This window comes from Vulpes vulpes, chromosome 6 (genome assembly GCF_048418805.1).
Source record: "Vulpes vulpes isolate BD-2025 chromosome 6, VulVul3, whole genome shotgun sequence".
NCBI classification, from domain to species: domain Eukaryota; kingdom Metazoa; phylum Chordata; class Mammalia; order Carnivora; family Canidae; genus Vulpes; species Vulpes vulpes.
In genome coordinates this window covers 62,220,021-62,238,149 of record NC_132785.1, presented here as the reverse complement: position 1 = coordinate 62,238,149, position 18,129 = coordinate 62,220,021, and the positions used below count along the sequence as shown (strand labels likewise).

Below are 18,129 nucleotides of genomic sequence, written 5' to 3'. Positions count from 1 at the left end.
TCCGTTTTATAGAGCCTTCCAAAGAAGTATCTTTTGATTTCATTGATTGTGAATAGTTTTCCTGTGCTTCATTTCCTTGACCTTTAGATTATCCTACTTACTTTTGGTTCAGCTTACTGCTTTTTCCCCTAGTTTCTTAAATTTGGAACCTTTAGATTAGGGGCCGGCAAACAATGCTTTTGGTCTGCAGCCTGTTTTTGTAAACAGAGTTTTACTGGGACACAGGCATGTTCATTTGTGTGTTTGCTGTGGCTGCTTTTGTACTACCTTGGTGGAGTTGAAGCACTGTGACAGAGGCCATATGGCCCACAAAGCCCGAAGTGTTTACAATTTGACTCTGTATAAAGCCATTGCTGTCTTTCATCCCTGGCTTCAGATAATTGATTTATTTCTTTAATCCAATATAAATATTTTACTGCTATATATTTCTCTCTAGCCCTGCTTTATCTGCATCTCATAAACTTTGATTTGGTGTGTTTAAATTTCCTCTCAATTCAAAATATATTCTAATTCTCCATGCTACTTTCTTTTTGACCTGTGGTTATTTAGAAGTATTTTGTAAGCTGTCCACATATTTGGGGATTTTTCCAGATAGCTTTGTTATCAATTTTTCTAGATTAATTCTGTGTTCTGATAATATATCTCATATGATAATTTGTTGTTTTGTACGGCCTGTTTGGTGAATCTACCATGTGCACTTGAAAAAAAAAAGTATTTATTCTGCTCCTCTCAGTTGGAGTATCCTAGCAATGTTGATTAGCTCAGTTGGTTGATAGTGTTCAGCTTTTCTACATTCTTACTATTTTTTATCAATCACTGACAGAGGAGAATTGATAATAACCCACTATAATTGTGGATTTTTAAAATATCTCTTTCAGGTTTTATCAGCCTTTGATTCATGTCTTTTGAACCTCTTGTTAAGCATGTACACGTATAGGGCTGTCACATCTTTCTAGGGAATTGATCCCTTTACCTTATGCATTGGCCCTCTTTATTCCTGATATTATCTTGATCTGAAATCTGCTTTGTCAAATATTGATACAGCCACTACAGCTGTGAATTAGTGTTTGCATAACGTGTCTTCTTTCATCCTCTTGCTTTTTTTTTTCTCCCCAAGACAGCCTTTAGAGCACATTAACCAACAGAGGGGAAGTACACAAATGAAATATTTATTTATTTATCTGTTTGTTTGTTTGTTTATTTATTTATTTACTTATTTTACACAAATGAATTTTGAAATAAAGCCAAGGCATCAGTAAATAAGATCTGACACAGAAGTACCCATTGAAAATATAATTCGAGATGCCTCCTGTTGAGAAGGTAGTCAGATGGAGGAAAGCAGGAATTTAAATCCATGAGTATGTATACAATGGAATATTACTGAGCCATTAGAAATGACAAATACCCACCATTTGCTTCGATGTGGATGGAACTGGAGGGTATTATGCGGAGTGAAATAAGTCAATTGGAGAAGGACAAACATTATATGGTCTCATTCATTTGGGGACTATAAAAAATAGTGAAAGAGAATAAATGGGAAAGGAGAGAAAATGAGTGGGACATATCAGAGAGGGTGACAAAACATGAGAGACTCCTAACTCTGGGAAAGGAACAAGGGGTAGTGGAAAGGGAGGTGGGCGGGGGGATGTGGTGACTGAGTGATGGGCACTGAGGGGGGCACTTGATGGGATGAGCACTCGGTGATATGCTATCTGTTGGCAAATTGAAGTCCAATAAAATAAATAAATTTAAAAAAGGAGGGCACTTGAAAAATAAAAATAAAAATAATAAATCCATGAGTGCAGGAGGGATGCCTGTGAGGAGCAAAGGACCCTGGAATTGAATTATCAAGGCAGATTCAGTTGATGTCTTTAACTTCCAGATGCCTCTGGCGCTGATTGGTAGGTTGAGACAAGTGTTGGCTGGTGGTTACAAAGAGCAGTGAGAGGTATCTGCTGTGTCAGGAATGGGGAAGAAGTTCAAAATGCTGTTAAGATTGGGGACCTTCAACCCTGTAAGAATGAGGCAGCAGGAGTGAGGACACAAGAGATGGAGGCTCTGTGCTCTTCTATGTTGGGCACTAGCCACACTGCAGCAAGATACTATGAAAAAGTACTCTGGTTACTAGTTTCATGGAGTTGCTGGGGCTGTAGGAAGGACTCCATGGAAAACAACTGGCTGATCTAGATGAAATCAACATTCAGGCATGGAAGTAGGGACAGTGCTGTTTTTCAGAGTGGGACACCATCACCTTGGCCACTTACCTAATGGACGAGCCTTCTTTACCCAAAGTAACTAGGGTTTTTAACAGTGAGATATCCCGGTTTTGTATGACTCTTAATGCAGCTCTGTTCTCACTGAGCTCTTGAACAGCATGTGAACAAGGTGTGATGGTGTATCAACTGCCTGATGAGGTTTGTTTGGAGTTTTGCCACTAAACTCTTCTTCAATTTATAGTTCTTGAACTATTCCAAACTACTGGCTAGCCTGGTTTGGCACAGCTTCTTGGCTGCTTCATGTACCTCTTTCACTACATTGGATACAATCCCACTTTGCAGATGGGATTCGTATTTCCTGTGTGCCTCGGATGAGCAGGACTAGTATTACCACCAAGCAGAAGTGTGTGCTGGTTAATATGCAGGTGGAAAGCGATGCACTTGATAGAAAGCCAATCCAGAAAATAATTGGATGTTACTGTTAATAAAGGATTAAATCCATGCTTTTCCTTACATTCGGTCACTCCATGTATCATCATAGGAACCACACCACTTCTGACTTTAATCAGAACTTGCAGAGGGTTATCCAAGACCTGTGGATCCTCAGGGTTCTTTGTATTTTAAAAGTCAAAGAGAGTTATGCACAGACCAACTTTGTTTTTTTTAATAATAAATTTATTTTTTATTGGTGTTCAATTTGCCAACATACAGAATAACACCCAGTGCTCATCCCGTCAAGTGTCCCCCTCAGTGCCCACCACCCAGTCACCCCCACCCCCCACCCTCCTCCCCTTCCACCACCCCTAGTTCATTTCCCAGAGTTAGGAGTCTCTCATGTTCTGTCTCCCTTTCTGATATTTCCCACTCATTTTTTCTCCTTTCCCCTTTATTCCCTTTCACTATTATTTATATTCCCCAAATGAATAAGAACATATAATGTTTGTCCTTCTCCCATTGACTTATTTCACTCAGCATAATACCCTCCAGTTCCATCCACGTTGAAGCAAATGGTGGGTATTTGTCGTTTCTAATGGCTGAGGAATATTCCATTGTATACATAAAGCACATCTTCTTTGTCCATTCATCTTTCGATGGACACCGAGGCTCCTTCCACAGTTTGGCTATTGTGGACATTCCTGCTAGAAACATCGGGGTGCAGGTGTCCCAGCGTTTCATTGCATCTGAATCTTTGGGATAAATTCCCAACAGTGCAATTGCTGGGTCTAGGGCAGGTCTATTTTTAACTCTTTGAGGAACCTCCACACAGTTTTCCAGAGTGGCTGCACCAGTTCACATTCCCACCAACGGTGTTAAGAGGGTTCCCTTTTCTCCGCATCCTCTCCAACATTTGTTGTTTCCTGCCTTGTTAATTTTCCCCATTCTCACTGGTGTGAGGTGGGATCTCATTGTGGTTTTGATGTGTATTTCCCTGATGGCAAGTGATGTGGAGCATTTTCTCATTGCACAGACCAACTTTGAACTCATCCCACCGAAGGCCAGTTAAGTCATACATCAGAAGGTTGACTTCTCTTTTTGGGTTAGGCAGTCACATGAGAAGCTCCTTTTATAGAAAACCTATAGGGATCCCTGGGTGGTGCAGTGGTTTGGCGCCTGCCTTTGGCCCAGGGCGCGATCCTGGAGACCCGGGATCGAATCCCACGTCGGGCTCTTGGTGCATGGAGCCTGCTTCTCTCTCTGCCCCTCTCTCTCTCTCTCTGTGACTGTCATAAATAATAAATAAAAATTAAAAAAAAAGAAAACCTATAGAATGTTTTCTCACACCATTATCTTTTCCAAAGTCCAGAAGTTGCTTGATGGAAAATAGGGACATGGAGAAGCACAAAGATCACTTAATCTACTCGAGTACCAGCTGCTTCAGAGCCACTGGAAGAGGCATATGCTCCCTGCAGTAGTGCACAGAACCGCATGGATGCCTGGGTGTATGTGAAGGCCTGTGCACCCAAGGCCTTTGGGGCAGGCAGCTTTTCATGAGTGTGCCCTGATTTCAGCCTCAGCCTTGGCCCCGTCACAAGAGCTCTCAGTCTGAGTTCACTACCCATGGCTTCCCCAGGCCCCACTGATTTTTTTTTTTTTTTACTTTTAACCCACCAATGCCTTTATGTTAGGGAGAGTTTCTTTCTTATAAATAGCATATAGTTTAGTCTTGAGTTCTACATCTAATCTGGCAATCTGTCTTTTAATTGGTATTTTTAGACAACTTACATTTAATGTAATTGTTGATATGGTTGCATTGAAACCTATCATCTGGCTATTTTCTATTTGTCTCTTCTCTATTTTTCTTTCTCTGTTGTCATTCATATTAATTATGTTTTATTACATTTTATCTCCACTATTGGATTATTAATTATACCTTAAGTCTCTTTTAGTGTTGGCCCTAGGAGTTACACTATATTTTTTAATTAAACATGGTCTACTTTAAAATAGTAGTACACCACTTCACATGAAGTGTCATCATTTGCTTCTTAAGCCACAATAGCTCTTGGAGAAAAATGATGATCTAAAATATAATTAACCAGGGGCACTGGGTGGCTCAGTCAGTTAAGTGTCCAACTCTTGATCTCAGCTCAGGTCTTGATCTCAGGGTTATGAGTTCAAGACCCACGTTGGGCTCCATGCTGGGTGTGGAGCCTACATAAAAAATAAATACATAAATTAATTAATAAAATAAAATAAAATATTATCTGGACTTACACTGTTGTAGTAAGACCACTTAATAATTCTTTTATTTTATTTACCATCAAAATATCTGTAGGAAAAACATAAGAAATCTTATTTATAAATGCAGTCAAAGTGATTGGGAAATTAACAGTAATATTGTTGGTCATATTAATATAGCCTTAAATTTCACCAACTTGGCATACAAAAAAACAGCCAATTATTTGCCTTTTATTTTCAAACAGATATTGCAGCTGTAGAAGAATGGTTAGTAAGGATCACTTTACAACACGGATTAAATATTTATACTACTGAAGGAACACTATTGGATAATGTTCGAGGTAAATGCCAACAGATAAAAGTAAAATGGAATTCATAGTATTCTTTTAACAAACATTGTAACCTACTATATATGCCAGACTCTGTGCTAAGTCCTAGAGAGAAAGAGAAAGAGAGAGAGAGAGAGAGAGAGAGAGAGAGAGGTATGAACATTACCCTTGAGGGATGACAAAGAATACACATGGTTAATTGTTAATAGAGGTCTACAAAGAGTGATATAGAAATATAGAAATATATATATTTTTTTCATGACCCCAATACGGGGTCATGATAAATAATGGCTTTATAAAGTTAGTTTTTGCATCTTCTAGAAACATGTTATAAAAAATACTGTTCAATGCATTACAGTCTTCTTTATGATGACTATCAGCAAAAATTCTTGCTCATTCTTTGTTAGAACATTTACATTTTTTCATGAAAAATTGGTTGTTTCTAAGGTTATGAACACTGAGTGATAAATAATTGTCGAGGCCTCTCTTTTTCCAATTGTCTTATTTATAGTCCATTTTTTGGATCATCTGTAGCAGTATAATATAAACTTTTTAAAAAATCCTCATTCCTGAATCTTGTATTTATCTTTATTTTCCTCACCTTCCTTTTATTTAATTATTTTTAAAAAAGATTTTATTTATTTATTCATGACAAACACAGGGAGAGAGAGAGAGAGAGAGAGAGAGAGAGAAATAGGCAGAGACACAGGCAGAGGGAGAAGCAAGGTCCATACAGGGAGCTGGACATGGGACTTGATCCCAGGTCTCCAGGATCACACCCTGGGCCGAAGGCCGCGCTAAACCGCTGGGCCACCAGGGCTGCCCCTTCACCTTCTTTTTAAAAGAAAGTTTTCCACTTAAATTCCAGGTGGTTAATATACAGTGTAATATAAGTTTTAGGTCCTTTTTACTTTTATTCTTTTTTTTAACTTTTATTCTTTTACTCCTACTTTGATTTGGTGCTATGTGGAATGCAGAGCAAAAATAAAGAAATGTTACAAAAAAAAAAAAAAGAAATCTTACATTTTATGGAGAGAATTTCCTGGGTAGCTTTATGAAAAGTAATGATGTCTCCACTCAATTCTATGCCAGTTAAAATCAGACCTCTACGAGTGGAGCCAGGCATCTGTAATTAAAAAGGGGGGGGGGGGGGAGAAAATCCCCACAGGTGATTCTGATGTACAGAGGATTAAGAACTGCTCTAGAGAAGAGGTTGCATATGTGCCAAGAGTCAATGGAAAATCTCATGCAGCATTATTTGTAATAGGAGAAATGAGTAACAACGTAAATGTCCATTAAAAGGGGAAAAGACAAATACCTGTAGTATATTCTGTTAAGATGAAGGAAATAGATCCACATATATTATCAAGAACAGAAACCAAAGCATTGAAGGAAAGATCAAATTTCAGAATAGGAGAATATTTACTTAAAATTCAGAAAACACATAAAAGAAAGCTATATACTGTTCATGGGTACATATATAGTGTAGAAAATATATAAAAATGTAGATGAGAAATAGATGCTACAATTTCATGATAATGGTTGCCTTTGGGGAGAATTTGGGAATCGGGCCACAAAGGGGACAGAGGTCTCTTCAATCATATCTATATTATTTGATTTCTTTAACCAAAATTGAAATATCTGAAAAAACAAAAATGGCAAAATGTGCTTTTTAAATTTTGTCATAGTGTCCAAATTTTTAAGAAACAATGAGTTATCTATTCAATAGTAACTGCAAGCTTTTGAGGCTGACATTTTGAAGTCCTGTGCTAGCTACTTTGAGGTACTAAAACAATATATAGTTATTTCCATTTTCAAAAAAATTGAAATATGAGTCACTTACATATTAAAATGTACCCAGAATATTACATACTGCATTAAAATTTTAGTGTACACTTATTTAGAATGTATGGAAATGCTGTGGTAGTAGAGTTTGGCAAGTTGGTTGTTGTTAAAGGTTCCAGATGCAGAAATGAGATTCATCTGTTTGAGGAACTGAAAGGAGGCCAGTGATGTGGAAGCATAATAAATGACAGCGTGGCTTATAATAAGTTTGGAGAAACCAGCAGGGAGTATGGTTAAAAAGTATGGGTTTTTATTCTAATGAAAAGCTGTCCAAGTGTTTTAAGCAAGAGAGTGACAAATTTGGATTTACATTTTTCTAAATGGATCACTTCGGCTGCTGTGCAGAGACCTGACCCTAGGAGAACAGCAAGAATGGGGAAAAAAGAGAAGACTGACTGGCGGTTGTTGCCCTTGTCCAGTGGGAGGCAGTCCAGAGGGTGTGGGCTGGGGGATTAGTGTTGGAGATCTAACGTTTCTGTCTTTGGAAACGGTTTTGGAAGTAGAGTTGATAGGGCTTCCTGGTAGACTGGGGGTGAGGGAGACAGAGGTATCAGAATGAGTCCTAAATTTCTTTTTTTTTTTTTTTTTAAGATTTTATTTATTTATTCATGAGAGACACAAAGATAGTGGCAGAGACACCGGTAGAGGGAGAAGCAGGCTCCCTGTGGAAAGTCCAATGTGGGACTTGATCCCAGGACCTCGGGGTCACGCCCTGAGCCACCCAAGGGCCCCTCCCTCATTCTTAAAACATTTAAAATATAATATATGATTCTGAGGAGATTGTATGTAAGTAAAAGGTGTTCCAGTTGGATGCGGTCATGTCCAGGATACAAGGCTCCCAGCCTCTAGAGATCTTGTTATCAATTGTCTGCACAGACATGCTCCACCCTGGAGAGTCAGCAGTCACACCCAAATTTCTTTGAATTAGTTTGGTTATAAATTGTACCTTTCTGTCCTAAGCTACACTGTGTCAACCCAGATGGAAACTTCACTGCATTTCTTGCTTTTCACAAAGTTAAAAATTTATCACTTAATGTTTTGGGATTTTGTAGCAGACTTGGGAACAATGGTAAAGATTTACATTGTAGAAATACAAACAGCTAAAGAATTGATTATTAGATCACTTTGAAAAAGTCCTTTGACAAAGGCGCCCAAGTGGCTCAGTTAGTTAGGCCTCTGCCTTTGGCTCAGGTCATGACCCCAGGGTCCTGGGTGGAGGCTGGGGTCAGGCTCCCGGCTCTGCTCCTCCCCTCGTTCATGCACATACTTTCTCAAATGAATAAATCTCTAAAAAAAAAAAATTTTTTTTTAAGTTCTTTGATTATTTCTGACATTCAGACAGTATTTTGTTAGATTGGCCTGGCTTGCTTTTTGTACTCCCTTTTCTCATTTTTTCAGAAGAGAAAAAATCCATTTTCTTATCATTAAAATTTTAACTTCATCCTGTTTGAACTCTTTGCCTCTCCAAGAATAGATGGGGTAGAACGTGTCCTCCTCCAAATGATTTCCCCTTATAATCCTGGCCCAGCTTCCATGTTTGTTCCAGAACTCCCTCTGGTGCCTTGGCCACCAATGGTAGGTTTTCCCTATCTTTCACTGGTATTCTGGATTTATTCTGATTATATCTGCTGCCATTTCAATGCAATTGGAAGAAGAGAACAACAAGTAAACGTGTGGTGTGGGCTTTGGAAGCAAAGGTTGCTCTGTGAATTATGAATGTCCTGTGATGCAGCAACCCCACTTCTAGGGATGGGTCCTGCGGCCAGGTGTACAACCAAAGATGGTCAGAGCAGTGTCTCTCGACCCACATGTGCTTCTTCCATAGTGACTGTTTCTGGCCCCCATGGAGGATAGTTAGACTTCATTCCTTTTATTCTGGAAAATAAGAATCATCCTATTTCTTAACTGATGAAGGGTGAGGTAAGACAACTATTTTGGGGGACGATGGAGTTGTCCTCTTTATATAGCTCTTTTAACACCTTCAAATGAGGGCACGTGTCATGGTGAACACTGGGTGTTGTACAAGAGTGTGAAATCACGGGGCAGCTGGGTGGCTCAGCGGTTAAGCATCTGCCTTTGGCTCAGGGTGTGAGCCCAGGGTCCTGGGATCAAGTCCCATATTGGGTTCCCTGCAGGAAGCCTGCTTCTCCCTCTGCCTGTGTCTCTGCCTCTCTCTCTGTGTCCCTCATGGATAAATAAATAAAATCTTTAAAAAAAAAGATCTATGAAATCACTAAATTCTATACCTGAAACTAATATTATATTGTGTGTTAACCGGAATGTAAATAAAAACTCAGGAAAACAAAACCAGACCAAAAAAAAAAAAAAAAAAACTACTCTGAAAGGAGAGCATTACTATTCCCTTTTCAAGACTGCTGCCGCATTTTAAGCACCTACATTTGATTTCTGCAGAACCTATTCTTCAGTGGCATCTTGGGACAGTAATGACAGAAGTTGATATCACGAGTGTGTATCCATATGTGGTTGATCTCAAAGTGGCAAAGTGTCCCTGCGCCAACGACGTGGCCCTACTCGGCTTCATCCTGAATGCAACATATAATGGTAGGCTCGCGGCGTGGAGTTTTGTGTTGTCAGGACGGTGGTGTTTCACTGGCAGTGCAAGTCAGATGTGTAGACACAAGGGAGTGAAAAAGTTTCTTAAAAAACACTTGCAAATTTACTCTTGGCTGCTTCCCCTTGTCTACCTGCAGCTGTGACTTTTGGCCACGTCCATAGAGACTGTGTTGTCTGTCCCACTTTCACGTATCCCCTACCACCTATTAGTGTTACTTCCTCTCAGAGATTTTTTTGATTGCATTTCTAATCCATCTGCTGTTCCTGCCATCTACAGGTACCAGGTTCTAAGGCATCATAATATTATCTTATTACGTATGCATTTTTAGATTACTACTGGAGTGTTTCATAGCATCTTTACACATTTCAGCTGCTAACTGTATTATTGTAGTTGTTTTTCCTGGGTCATTGGCGACCTTTTGAGTCCCCAACCCAATGAATGAAAAGGGAAATAAAAGAACTAAAAAATAACAAAATTGCATCACTCACAGTTAATACCTGTAACCCTCAAAATCCAAAAGAATCAGTAGCCAAGCTATCAGAACAAATAAACGGAGCACTACACAACTGAGGAATGAAATCACAACGTGTACAAAACTGTTCCACCAAAAACTAAAGATTGTGATTTTTCAAGAATCCTATTCAGAAAGTAACAAACCCTGGGAGGTATCTAGGATTAAACAAGGAAACGACTTGTAAGGCCTATTGGACACGAATTATAAAACTTTAACAAAGGTCATAACAAAGACTGAAATAAATAAGATTTTATGTGCATGAACGGGAACTTCTGTTGTGAAGCCGTTCACTCTGTCCAGATTTATCAGTCAGTTCAATACAGTTCCAAGAAAGATGGCAACAGTGTATTTTGGGTGTGGAAGTTGGCAGAGCCCAATCCAAAATTCATATGGGAGATTGAAACAATGTGAATTAACATAATTTTTAAAAAGAGCAAGAACTTGCCCCCCCCCCCCCCCATGCCCTGGACAAAGGAGCTCGCCCCCGACATCTGGGTTCCCAAGGGCCAGCTCGTTCTGTGTTCTCTGGTTTGGGGCGCTTGCTTGTGCTGAACTGGTGTAGTTAGGAGCTGAGTCTCTTCCTCCTCTGTGCTGACCCCACAGAGACTGGGCTTCTGGCCTAGCTGGTCGGGTGCCGGGCGGGGAGCCCTCCTGCTTCCCTGAGCCGCAGGACAGGAGCCATTCTCCACGCGCCAGGGCAGGGGGGCAGCCTCCACCTGGGGATGTGCCTCAGCCTCAGCCTCTGCGGAGAAGAAATAGATTCAGCCACTCCCCCCCCCCCCCCCCCCGCCCGCTCCTCCAGCCCCCCAGCTGCCTTCTACCGTTACTGAAGCAAAACCGAACTTCCGACAGGGTGCAGCTGCTGCTGCCTAAACTTGCAGGCCCTCTGTGAGACCCTCGGCTGACGCCACCCCAGCAACGCACCCGCCCCACCCCCTCACTCGTTTAGTCCCCTGACCCCCCATCCCACTCACCTGCCCCACCCACGCACCTGCCCTAGCTCCCTGCTCGCAGTCCCCAGCCTTTAAGGCCACCTGGTTACTGGTGGGAACAGGTGTCCGGGAGCCCCGTGGGATCCAGCTGGACTTGCCACCCACCTTCTCCTGTGGGACACTCTCAGCAGGCTTCCCCGGTCACTTAGGATTCTATCCTACCCACACTCTTCTACATCCCCTTTCCTCTGACCCGCATTCCGGTCCCTTTCCATCCACCCAGCTCTGCTCAGCAGCCGGCTCCCCACCTGCCCCACCGCGCTCATCTTTCCTCTAGGCGGCTCTTCACCTTGCTGGCCCAGTCCCCATCCCGGTAACACATCCCCACCCCACCCCTACACCCCACCCCCAAATCACTTGGCTTAACAGACCAAGCTGCCCAGGTGCCCCCCAGCAGCCAATTCTTTATGCTCATTCTAATTTCTTTCCCGGCAGCAGCTGATAGAGTTGACCATTCTCTTCTCCAAACACTTTGTTCTCTTGGCTTTCTCCATCTCACCTTTAATTTTATCCTACTGCACCAGCCACTCCTCAGTTTTCTAGATGGGATTCTCTTTGGGGTGATCCTTCAGGTGTTGCTGACCTCAGGACTTTGTCCTGGACTCTCCTTCCTTATGGAACCACTTCTGTCTCTGAGAAATGCAACCTAGTCCTATGGTAGAGATGCCATCTCCAGGCCAGTGATTCTCAGATCTGTATTTCTGGTGCTGACTGCTCCTTGGAGACCAAACTCCTCTACCCTGTTGCCTCTTTTACATTCCCTCTTGATGTATAATGAGCATCTCAAGCACAGTAAGTCCAATCCCGAATTCTTGATTCATTTCCCTCTGAAATCTGTTTCTCTCCAGTATTCCTTATCCCAATTGATATCCAGTTACTCAAAACTTAACACCTAGAAAACATTCTTGAGTGCTCGTCCTGTCATGACATTCCAGGGCAGTGCTGCCCCCAGTACGCGTCTCCAGTGTGACCATTCTCCCCTCTGCTACAATCTTAAATCAACGTTGGTTTTTCCATGGGACTAATTCATAACCCCTTAGGTGGGCTTCCTGTTTCTATTTTTGCCACAGTATAACTCACCTTCCATACAGCCACCAGGGTGGTCTTCTCAAGTATAAACCAAATCACATCACTTCCCTGATTCAAACATCTGGTGGCTTCCGTCTGGCCATTCCAATAATATCCAAACTCTTCACAATGGTCTACATCAGCTTCTGTAAACCTGCAGTGCAGTTGTGGTCGTTTGTTAGAGCAGCTTGTAACTTAATTTGAGTCTAAATTTATTAATCAGAATAAGGCATTTATTTCACTGCTTACTTCCCTAGTAAATATTTCTGAACTTGGCAGGAGTCTGGTCATGTGATATCACACAGGACAGCAGCAGTAGTCATCCCTACTTAGTGTATAGGGTAGTGCCTCATTCCACAGACAAAAAGGCAACACTTGTTGTTAGCTTTCCTCTTCTGAAAAAAAGTGGACAATAACAGCATGTCCTGCTGCATCTCTCCCTACACGGAAAACAGCTGAGAGTGATAATACAGATCTCACGTTATGAGTGGTCCTACATTCATCTTTGGGAAACAGTATATGCATTAGATTGTCAACTCTTTGCAGGCTCCCCCACTGCCCTCAATAGATATGCCTGTCAACTAGACTCCAGGTTAATATGCTGTATTTAAAACAAAGGACTCTCAACCCTCCTAGCCATGGCCAAAGAAAGGTGAGGTCAGGGTATGTGCAGTGTGTTCTGTTTTCTTCTTTTACTAGGTTCTCATGAGGCATTAGCCAATGTTTTTTTTTCCTGTTTCTTAAATCACAAATGTTAAAGTAAATCCAACATAGTTTCTTCCTCTTGGAATTTCAATTTTCTTCTTGGAGTTTTGAAATTATGGACTAAGATTGTATTTCTGAAATAGGAATTTCTGACGAAAATACTGTTGGAAAAGGAAAAAAAAAACCCTCTTCCTCTACTCTCTTAGGTTCAGTAAATGAGGTCTGTGAACTAAACTAATAAAAGAGGATTAGCAGGAAAAAAAGGCAGACCATTTTTATTAATATTTGCATTCAGATGGAGTTAACTAAATAGAAGTGAAACTTGAATGGTTAGACTTGGGGGCATAGGTACCACTTTAACAAAAGAAAGAAGTTTGGGCTTCACGGGATTATAAATTATGGGGCAATGACTAAGAAATATGTGGGAGAACTAATGAAAGAGAAGAGCTATTTTTGTAAAGTCTGTTTATGCAACTTTGTCTCCTCGCTGACTCCCCTACCCTCTCTGGTGATAAGAGTGCTCTTCTCTTCCTGGTACCAGGGTGAGGAGGCACATTTCCCAAAGTAAAAATAATGCTCCTATTTTAGGAAGGTAAGGAGAGGGCAGAAAACCTTCCTGAGTCTGTTGATTCTCAGTTGCCTTTGGCTCAAAGTAATCCTAAAGCCAGGGTGGCGTATTTTGGGGTGGCATAGTCTGATCCCCTTCAATATAAAACAAAATCCTTAAAATTTAAGTCAGATGGTTAGGCTGAAATCCTACACTAACCTGAAGTCACTTCATCTTTCCAATGCCTGGGAAGTGAGATCCCAACTGAGGGAAGGCAGGTTGAGGTAGGGCAGAGAATGGTTTGGAAAGTAGGGCAGTTGTGGGCTCTGGCCCTGGACTTTGAGCACCATAGATGTGGGTTACTCACCTTGTAAAGCTGGCTAGGCTTATTCTTCCTTTTTTCTTGTCTTAGGTATTTACATAGGCCTCAGTTTTTCTGGATTTTGGAATTACAATGATACCATGTGGTATAACCTGACAGATACGATCTATTCCCAAGTTGGAGAAGGTAACTACCCTAACTGTGCCTTTATCTCCAGTGTCCCGTGTATATCAGCCCTTGGTCACTACTGATGGAATGTCTTTGCTTTGCTAGGGAGCTCATCTCTTCCTTGCTTCTTAACCCCTGGTATGATTTCTTCCCTTAGAACACACAGATCTTTCCGTGGTGGACATGGTTCTAACAAATCACTTTTTAGTTATCCTCACCTCTCTGGGTCTTTTTGTAAGCGGAGATCTCCGTTATCCATCGTCCTCTGTCTTAACGGTATGTGATTTGCTTTTATTTTATTTTAAAGATTTTATTTATGTATTCATGAGAGACTCACACAGAGAGGCAGAGACACAGGCAGAGGGAGAAGCAGGCTCCCTGCAGGAAGCCTGATGCGGAACTCGATCCCAGGACCCGGGATCACTCCCTGAGCCAAAGGCAGATGCTCAACTGCTGAACCACCCAGGTATCCCGTGATTTGCTTTTAAATATCTTCTGTAACATAAAGTGGAGATTCTTGATACTTGAGCTATGTGTGGAATATCTTAGAATTTAAATGCTTTTTCCATTTAAAAAAATGTAAAAGGAGAATACAGTGACTTTTTCCTTTGCCTTCTAGGGTTGAATACATCCTTTGAAAATGGTGCTAGTCTTATTGCTATACAATTTATAGTCAGTTTTAAATACGTACATGTAGAATATTATTTCTCTGCCTATTTACAGTTACATATATTCCCAAAATACTTTACAGCAACTTATACAGTTAAATATGTTACAAATTAACATAAATTAAAAAGTTAGTTTTGGGATTGAGAGAAGGGGAATATACATTTTGGTGAGGATATGTAATATGCATACCATAAAATTCTTTTTTTAAGATGTTTCAATTTATTTTAGAAAGAGAGGAGAAGGCAGAGAGAGAGAGGGAGAGAGACTGTCAAGCATACTCCCTGCTCAGCAAAGAGCCTGACCTAGGGCTTGATCCCACGACCCTGAGATCACAACCTAAGCCAAAACCAAGAGTCAGATGCTCAACTGACAGCCACCCAGGTGCAAGGAAACAAAGTTACAATTAAAATTATATTTATTTTCATTGATTATATTTCCTTCTAATTACATTATTTAAAAAAAATCTCACATCCTTTCTGAAATTAAGTTCATGTACAAATAAATCAATAAGATGATGAAACAAAGCAAAGATCAAAGACACAATCTCCATAATATTCTTTTTTTGATTTTTATTTATTTATTCATGACAGACACAGGGAGAGAGAGAGAGAGAGAGAGAGAGAGAGAGAGAGAGAGGCAGAGACACAGGCAGAGGGAGAAGCAGGCTCCATGCAGGGATCCCAACGCGGGACCCGATCCTGGGTCTCCAGGACCACACCCCAGGCTGAAGGCCGCACTAAACCGCTGGGCCACTGGGGCTGCCCTCCATGATATTCTATAAACCATATTAGAGGCTGGTTTTAGTGTGTGATACTCCTAGCTGCTGGAGTGCAAAAAGCATCATTTCCTTTAGTACAATTCAAATTGCTATGTTTTGTTATGACTTCTGATATGAGAACAAAAATTAAAGTGTTTGGTTTTTTTTCTTGTAGTTTTCAAGGGCAGACTTTTGCGGTTTTGAAAGGGTAAGAAGCTTTACATTTCCAAGGGTTGGCTGAAGGATAGATGTTTCCTCGATGACCTAGGGGATGAGATGCAAGACAAGAATCCACAGCATAGATCCTTCCTGTTACTATGATGTTGTTTACAGTTTGAGCTCAAACATGTTTCCAGCGAATGTTAGGTGATGACCTCCCCTTGTGCTTCAATGGAAGCAGTGCATCCCCTTGTTTAGAGGCCACCCTGCCCTTCTTTGTATATTCTGTCCAGGACTGTTGTGATTGTTGAAGGGTGTTCTGTACAATGGCACCCAGTTGGAAAGAGAGCGGGGACTGAAATTTGGTTAACACTTTTCTCCCCAATCCATCTACCCCCGGGTCTGTGTCTACCTGGAAAAAGGGGCATTTCTGATTTTCACAAAGGTGCCATATGAGCTAGCCACAGCTCTGCTTTTGGCCTTTTGGGGTGATGGGGGCATAAGGTGTTTCATCAGTTTTCTCTTTCCTCTCTATTACAAAGTCAAGTTGTGTGATTCAACAAGGTTACTCCCATCAACATATACCCATGCTTCAATTTGGAAACCACAACAAAATTATGATTATTCCTAGCCTTTTGCTGCGTCCCCTCCCCTTTCCATCCTCACATGTGCCCACACACACCATCTGGAAGGAAGGAGCACTTAAGTCTTAGGACACAAATGGGATGGACTTCTTGCCATTTTAATTGGAGGAAACATGAGGCAGAGAACCAGAGAGTCCAGATAGGCAAAACTGATGTACATTAGAAAGGACAGGGAGCAGTGCCCACCAAAATAAAATCCCAAACCTAGCTCAACTCTGTCATTCAAGAATGAGGATAAAGAAAAGAAATCTGCACAGATAAAGACATTAGGAGAGCTTACCTCCCAGAGACACCCATGAAGGAGTGGGGTGCCAGGAATAGTAACAGAACTAGAATGTAAGCTCTCAGCTCTAACAGAGGCAGGCATCCTGTCTGTGATCTCCACTCTGGGATCCATGTCTAACATGGTGCCATGTCTAGCAAGGTAGGTGCTTAGTAAATACTTATTCAAAGAATGCAATTGGTGTAAAAAGTAACAATTACAAATTTTGTATTTAATACTTGGGCAAAATCAAAACTCCAGATACTACAAGGAGGGATGGAAATAATTTTCAGTGAATCAACAACTCCTCTAAAGATCCTTGTTTGGTAGGAGAAAAATTTTGGATTTTGACAGAAAAATGTATAATTCAACACAAATGATAAAGTTTAAAGGATAATTACCAAGTGAAAGAAAGAAAGAAAGAAAGAAAGAAAGAAAGAGCCATAACCTAAAACTTCCAACCCACCAGAGGAAGGAAACAAGGATTAAAGAATAATCCATCTGTTCTCACACACACACACACACACACACACACACAAAAAGAAAGGAGGAAAACAGAGGCAAAGATAAAATAATGGAAAACCAACGATAAAGTAAGATGTCAGAAATCGATCCAAATAGATCGGCTAAAACTAAATCACACAAAAAGCGATAAAATAAAGAGACAGAGGAGACTATGACCTGAGCTTTGCTCCTTACCCCTCAGCTCCCACTAACTTCCATTTCCTGTCCACCTGCCTATTGAGTCAAGGGTGTTGGGGATGCTGGACAGCTGGACTCGCTTGAAGCCCAAGCTTTGAGGAACCCCACTGGGAAGACCTGGCACATCTTCCCTCTCATTGGTCATGTGAGAACAAGGTATTTGATCACACAGAGATGCAGGTGGAGGGCTAGAAGGTGGGGGCTCCTAGAGAGAGCTTGGCTTGCAGAGCTCTGGGAACCCCCAGAGGAGGTTTCTGTCAACCTTGTAAGAGTGGCTAGTCTCTCAGTTAGAAGCCAGTGAGAAGGCTGTATTCTCTCTGCAGCCAAGGTGAGCAAGCTGAAGGAGACCAAAGCAAGGAACCCTCTTTCTGGTTCTGAGGTGAAGGGGAAATGGCAGCCCAGAGGTGGACAGGCCACTTGTCCTTCTGTCACTCTGATATCACCACAATCTGAAGTGCTCCCCAAACCAGACCTGAGCACTCCCTTGAAAACACATCTGAGCCAACATCCTGAAAGCATAAGAGCACTAGAACCAGAACATACACCAGAGTTGCCAATGAAGAAGCAACACAACTCAACAAGAACAACAAAACTTGATTCACCAACTCATGTGACAATGATCCAATGAGCGCCTCTTATATAGCTACCATTAGTGTCATGGAAATATTAGCGAGAAAAAAAAGACCACTAACATCTATTAGCTTAGGGTTTCAAGTGCCACATAAGAATACTTTCTGCAACTAAATACCACCAATTGCAATTAAAAATGGAATACATTGAAAGAATAGCCACTGTTTACATGCAAATAATGGTATAGAAGATGAAGAGGAAAAAACTCAAACCATCTAAGGAAGATGAGTAAAAATCATTGGGGGCAAAGATAAGTCTTTGAGAATTTCAATCCAGGGATGAGGTGAGAAATTTTTGGAAGGAATAAAAAAAAATAAATAGAAGACAGGCAATAGTAACATGAATAATA

General features: G+C 41.1%; 1 protein-coding gene across 1 annotated transcript in view; it reads left to right on the top strand.

The window, feature by feature from the left end:
* CATSPERB (cation channel sperm associated auxiliary subunit beta) overlaps positions 1–18,129 on the top strand; it is a 140,731-nt gene that overhangs the window by 21,713 nt on the left and 100,889 nt on the right. Inside the window, exons 5-9 of the mRNA XM_025985613.1 lie at positions 5,138–5,233; positions 9,479–9,628; positions 13,880–13,975; positions 14,115–14,233; positions 15,559–15,591. Coding sequence (XP_025841398.1) covers positions 5,138–5,233; positions 9,479–9,628; positions 13,880–13,975; positions 14,115–14,233; positions 15,559–15,591 — 494 coding nt within the window. The remainder of the gene's footprint in view (positions 1–5,137; positions 5,234–9,478; positions 9,629–13,879; positions 13,976–14,114; positions 14,234–15,558; positions 15,592–18,129) is intronic.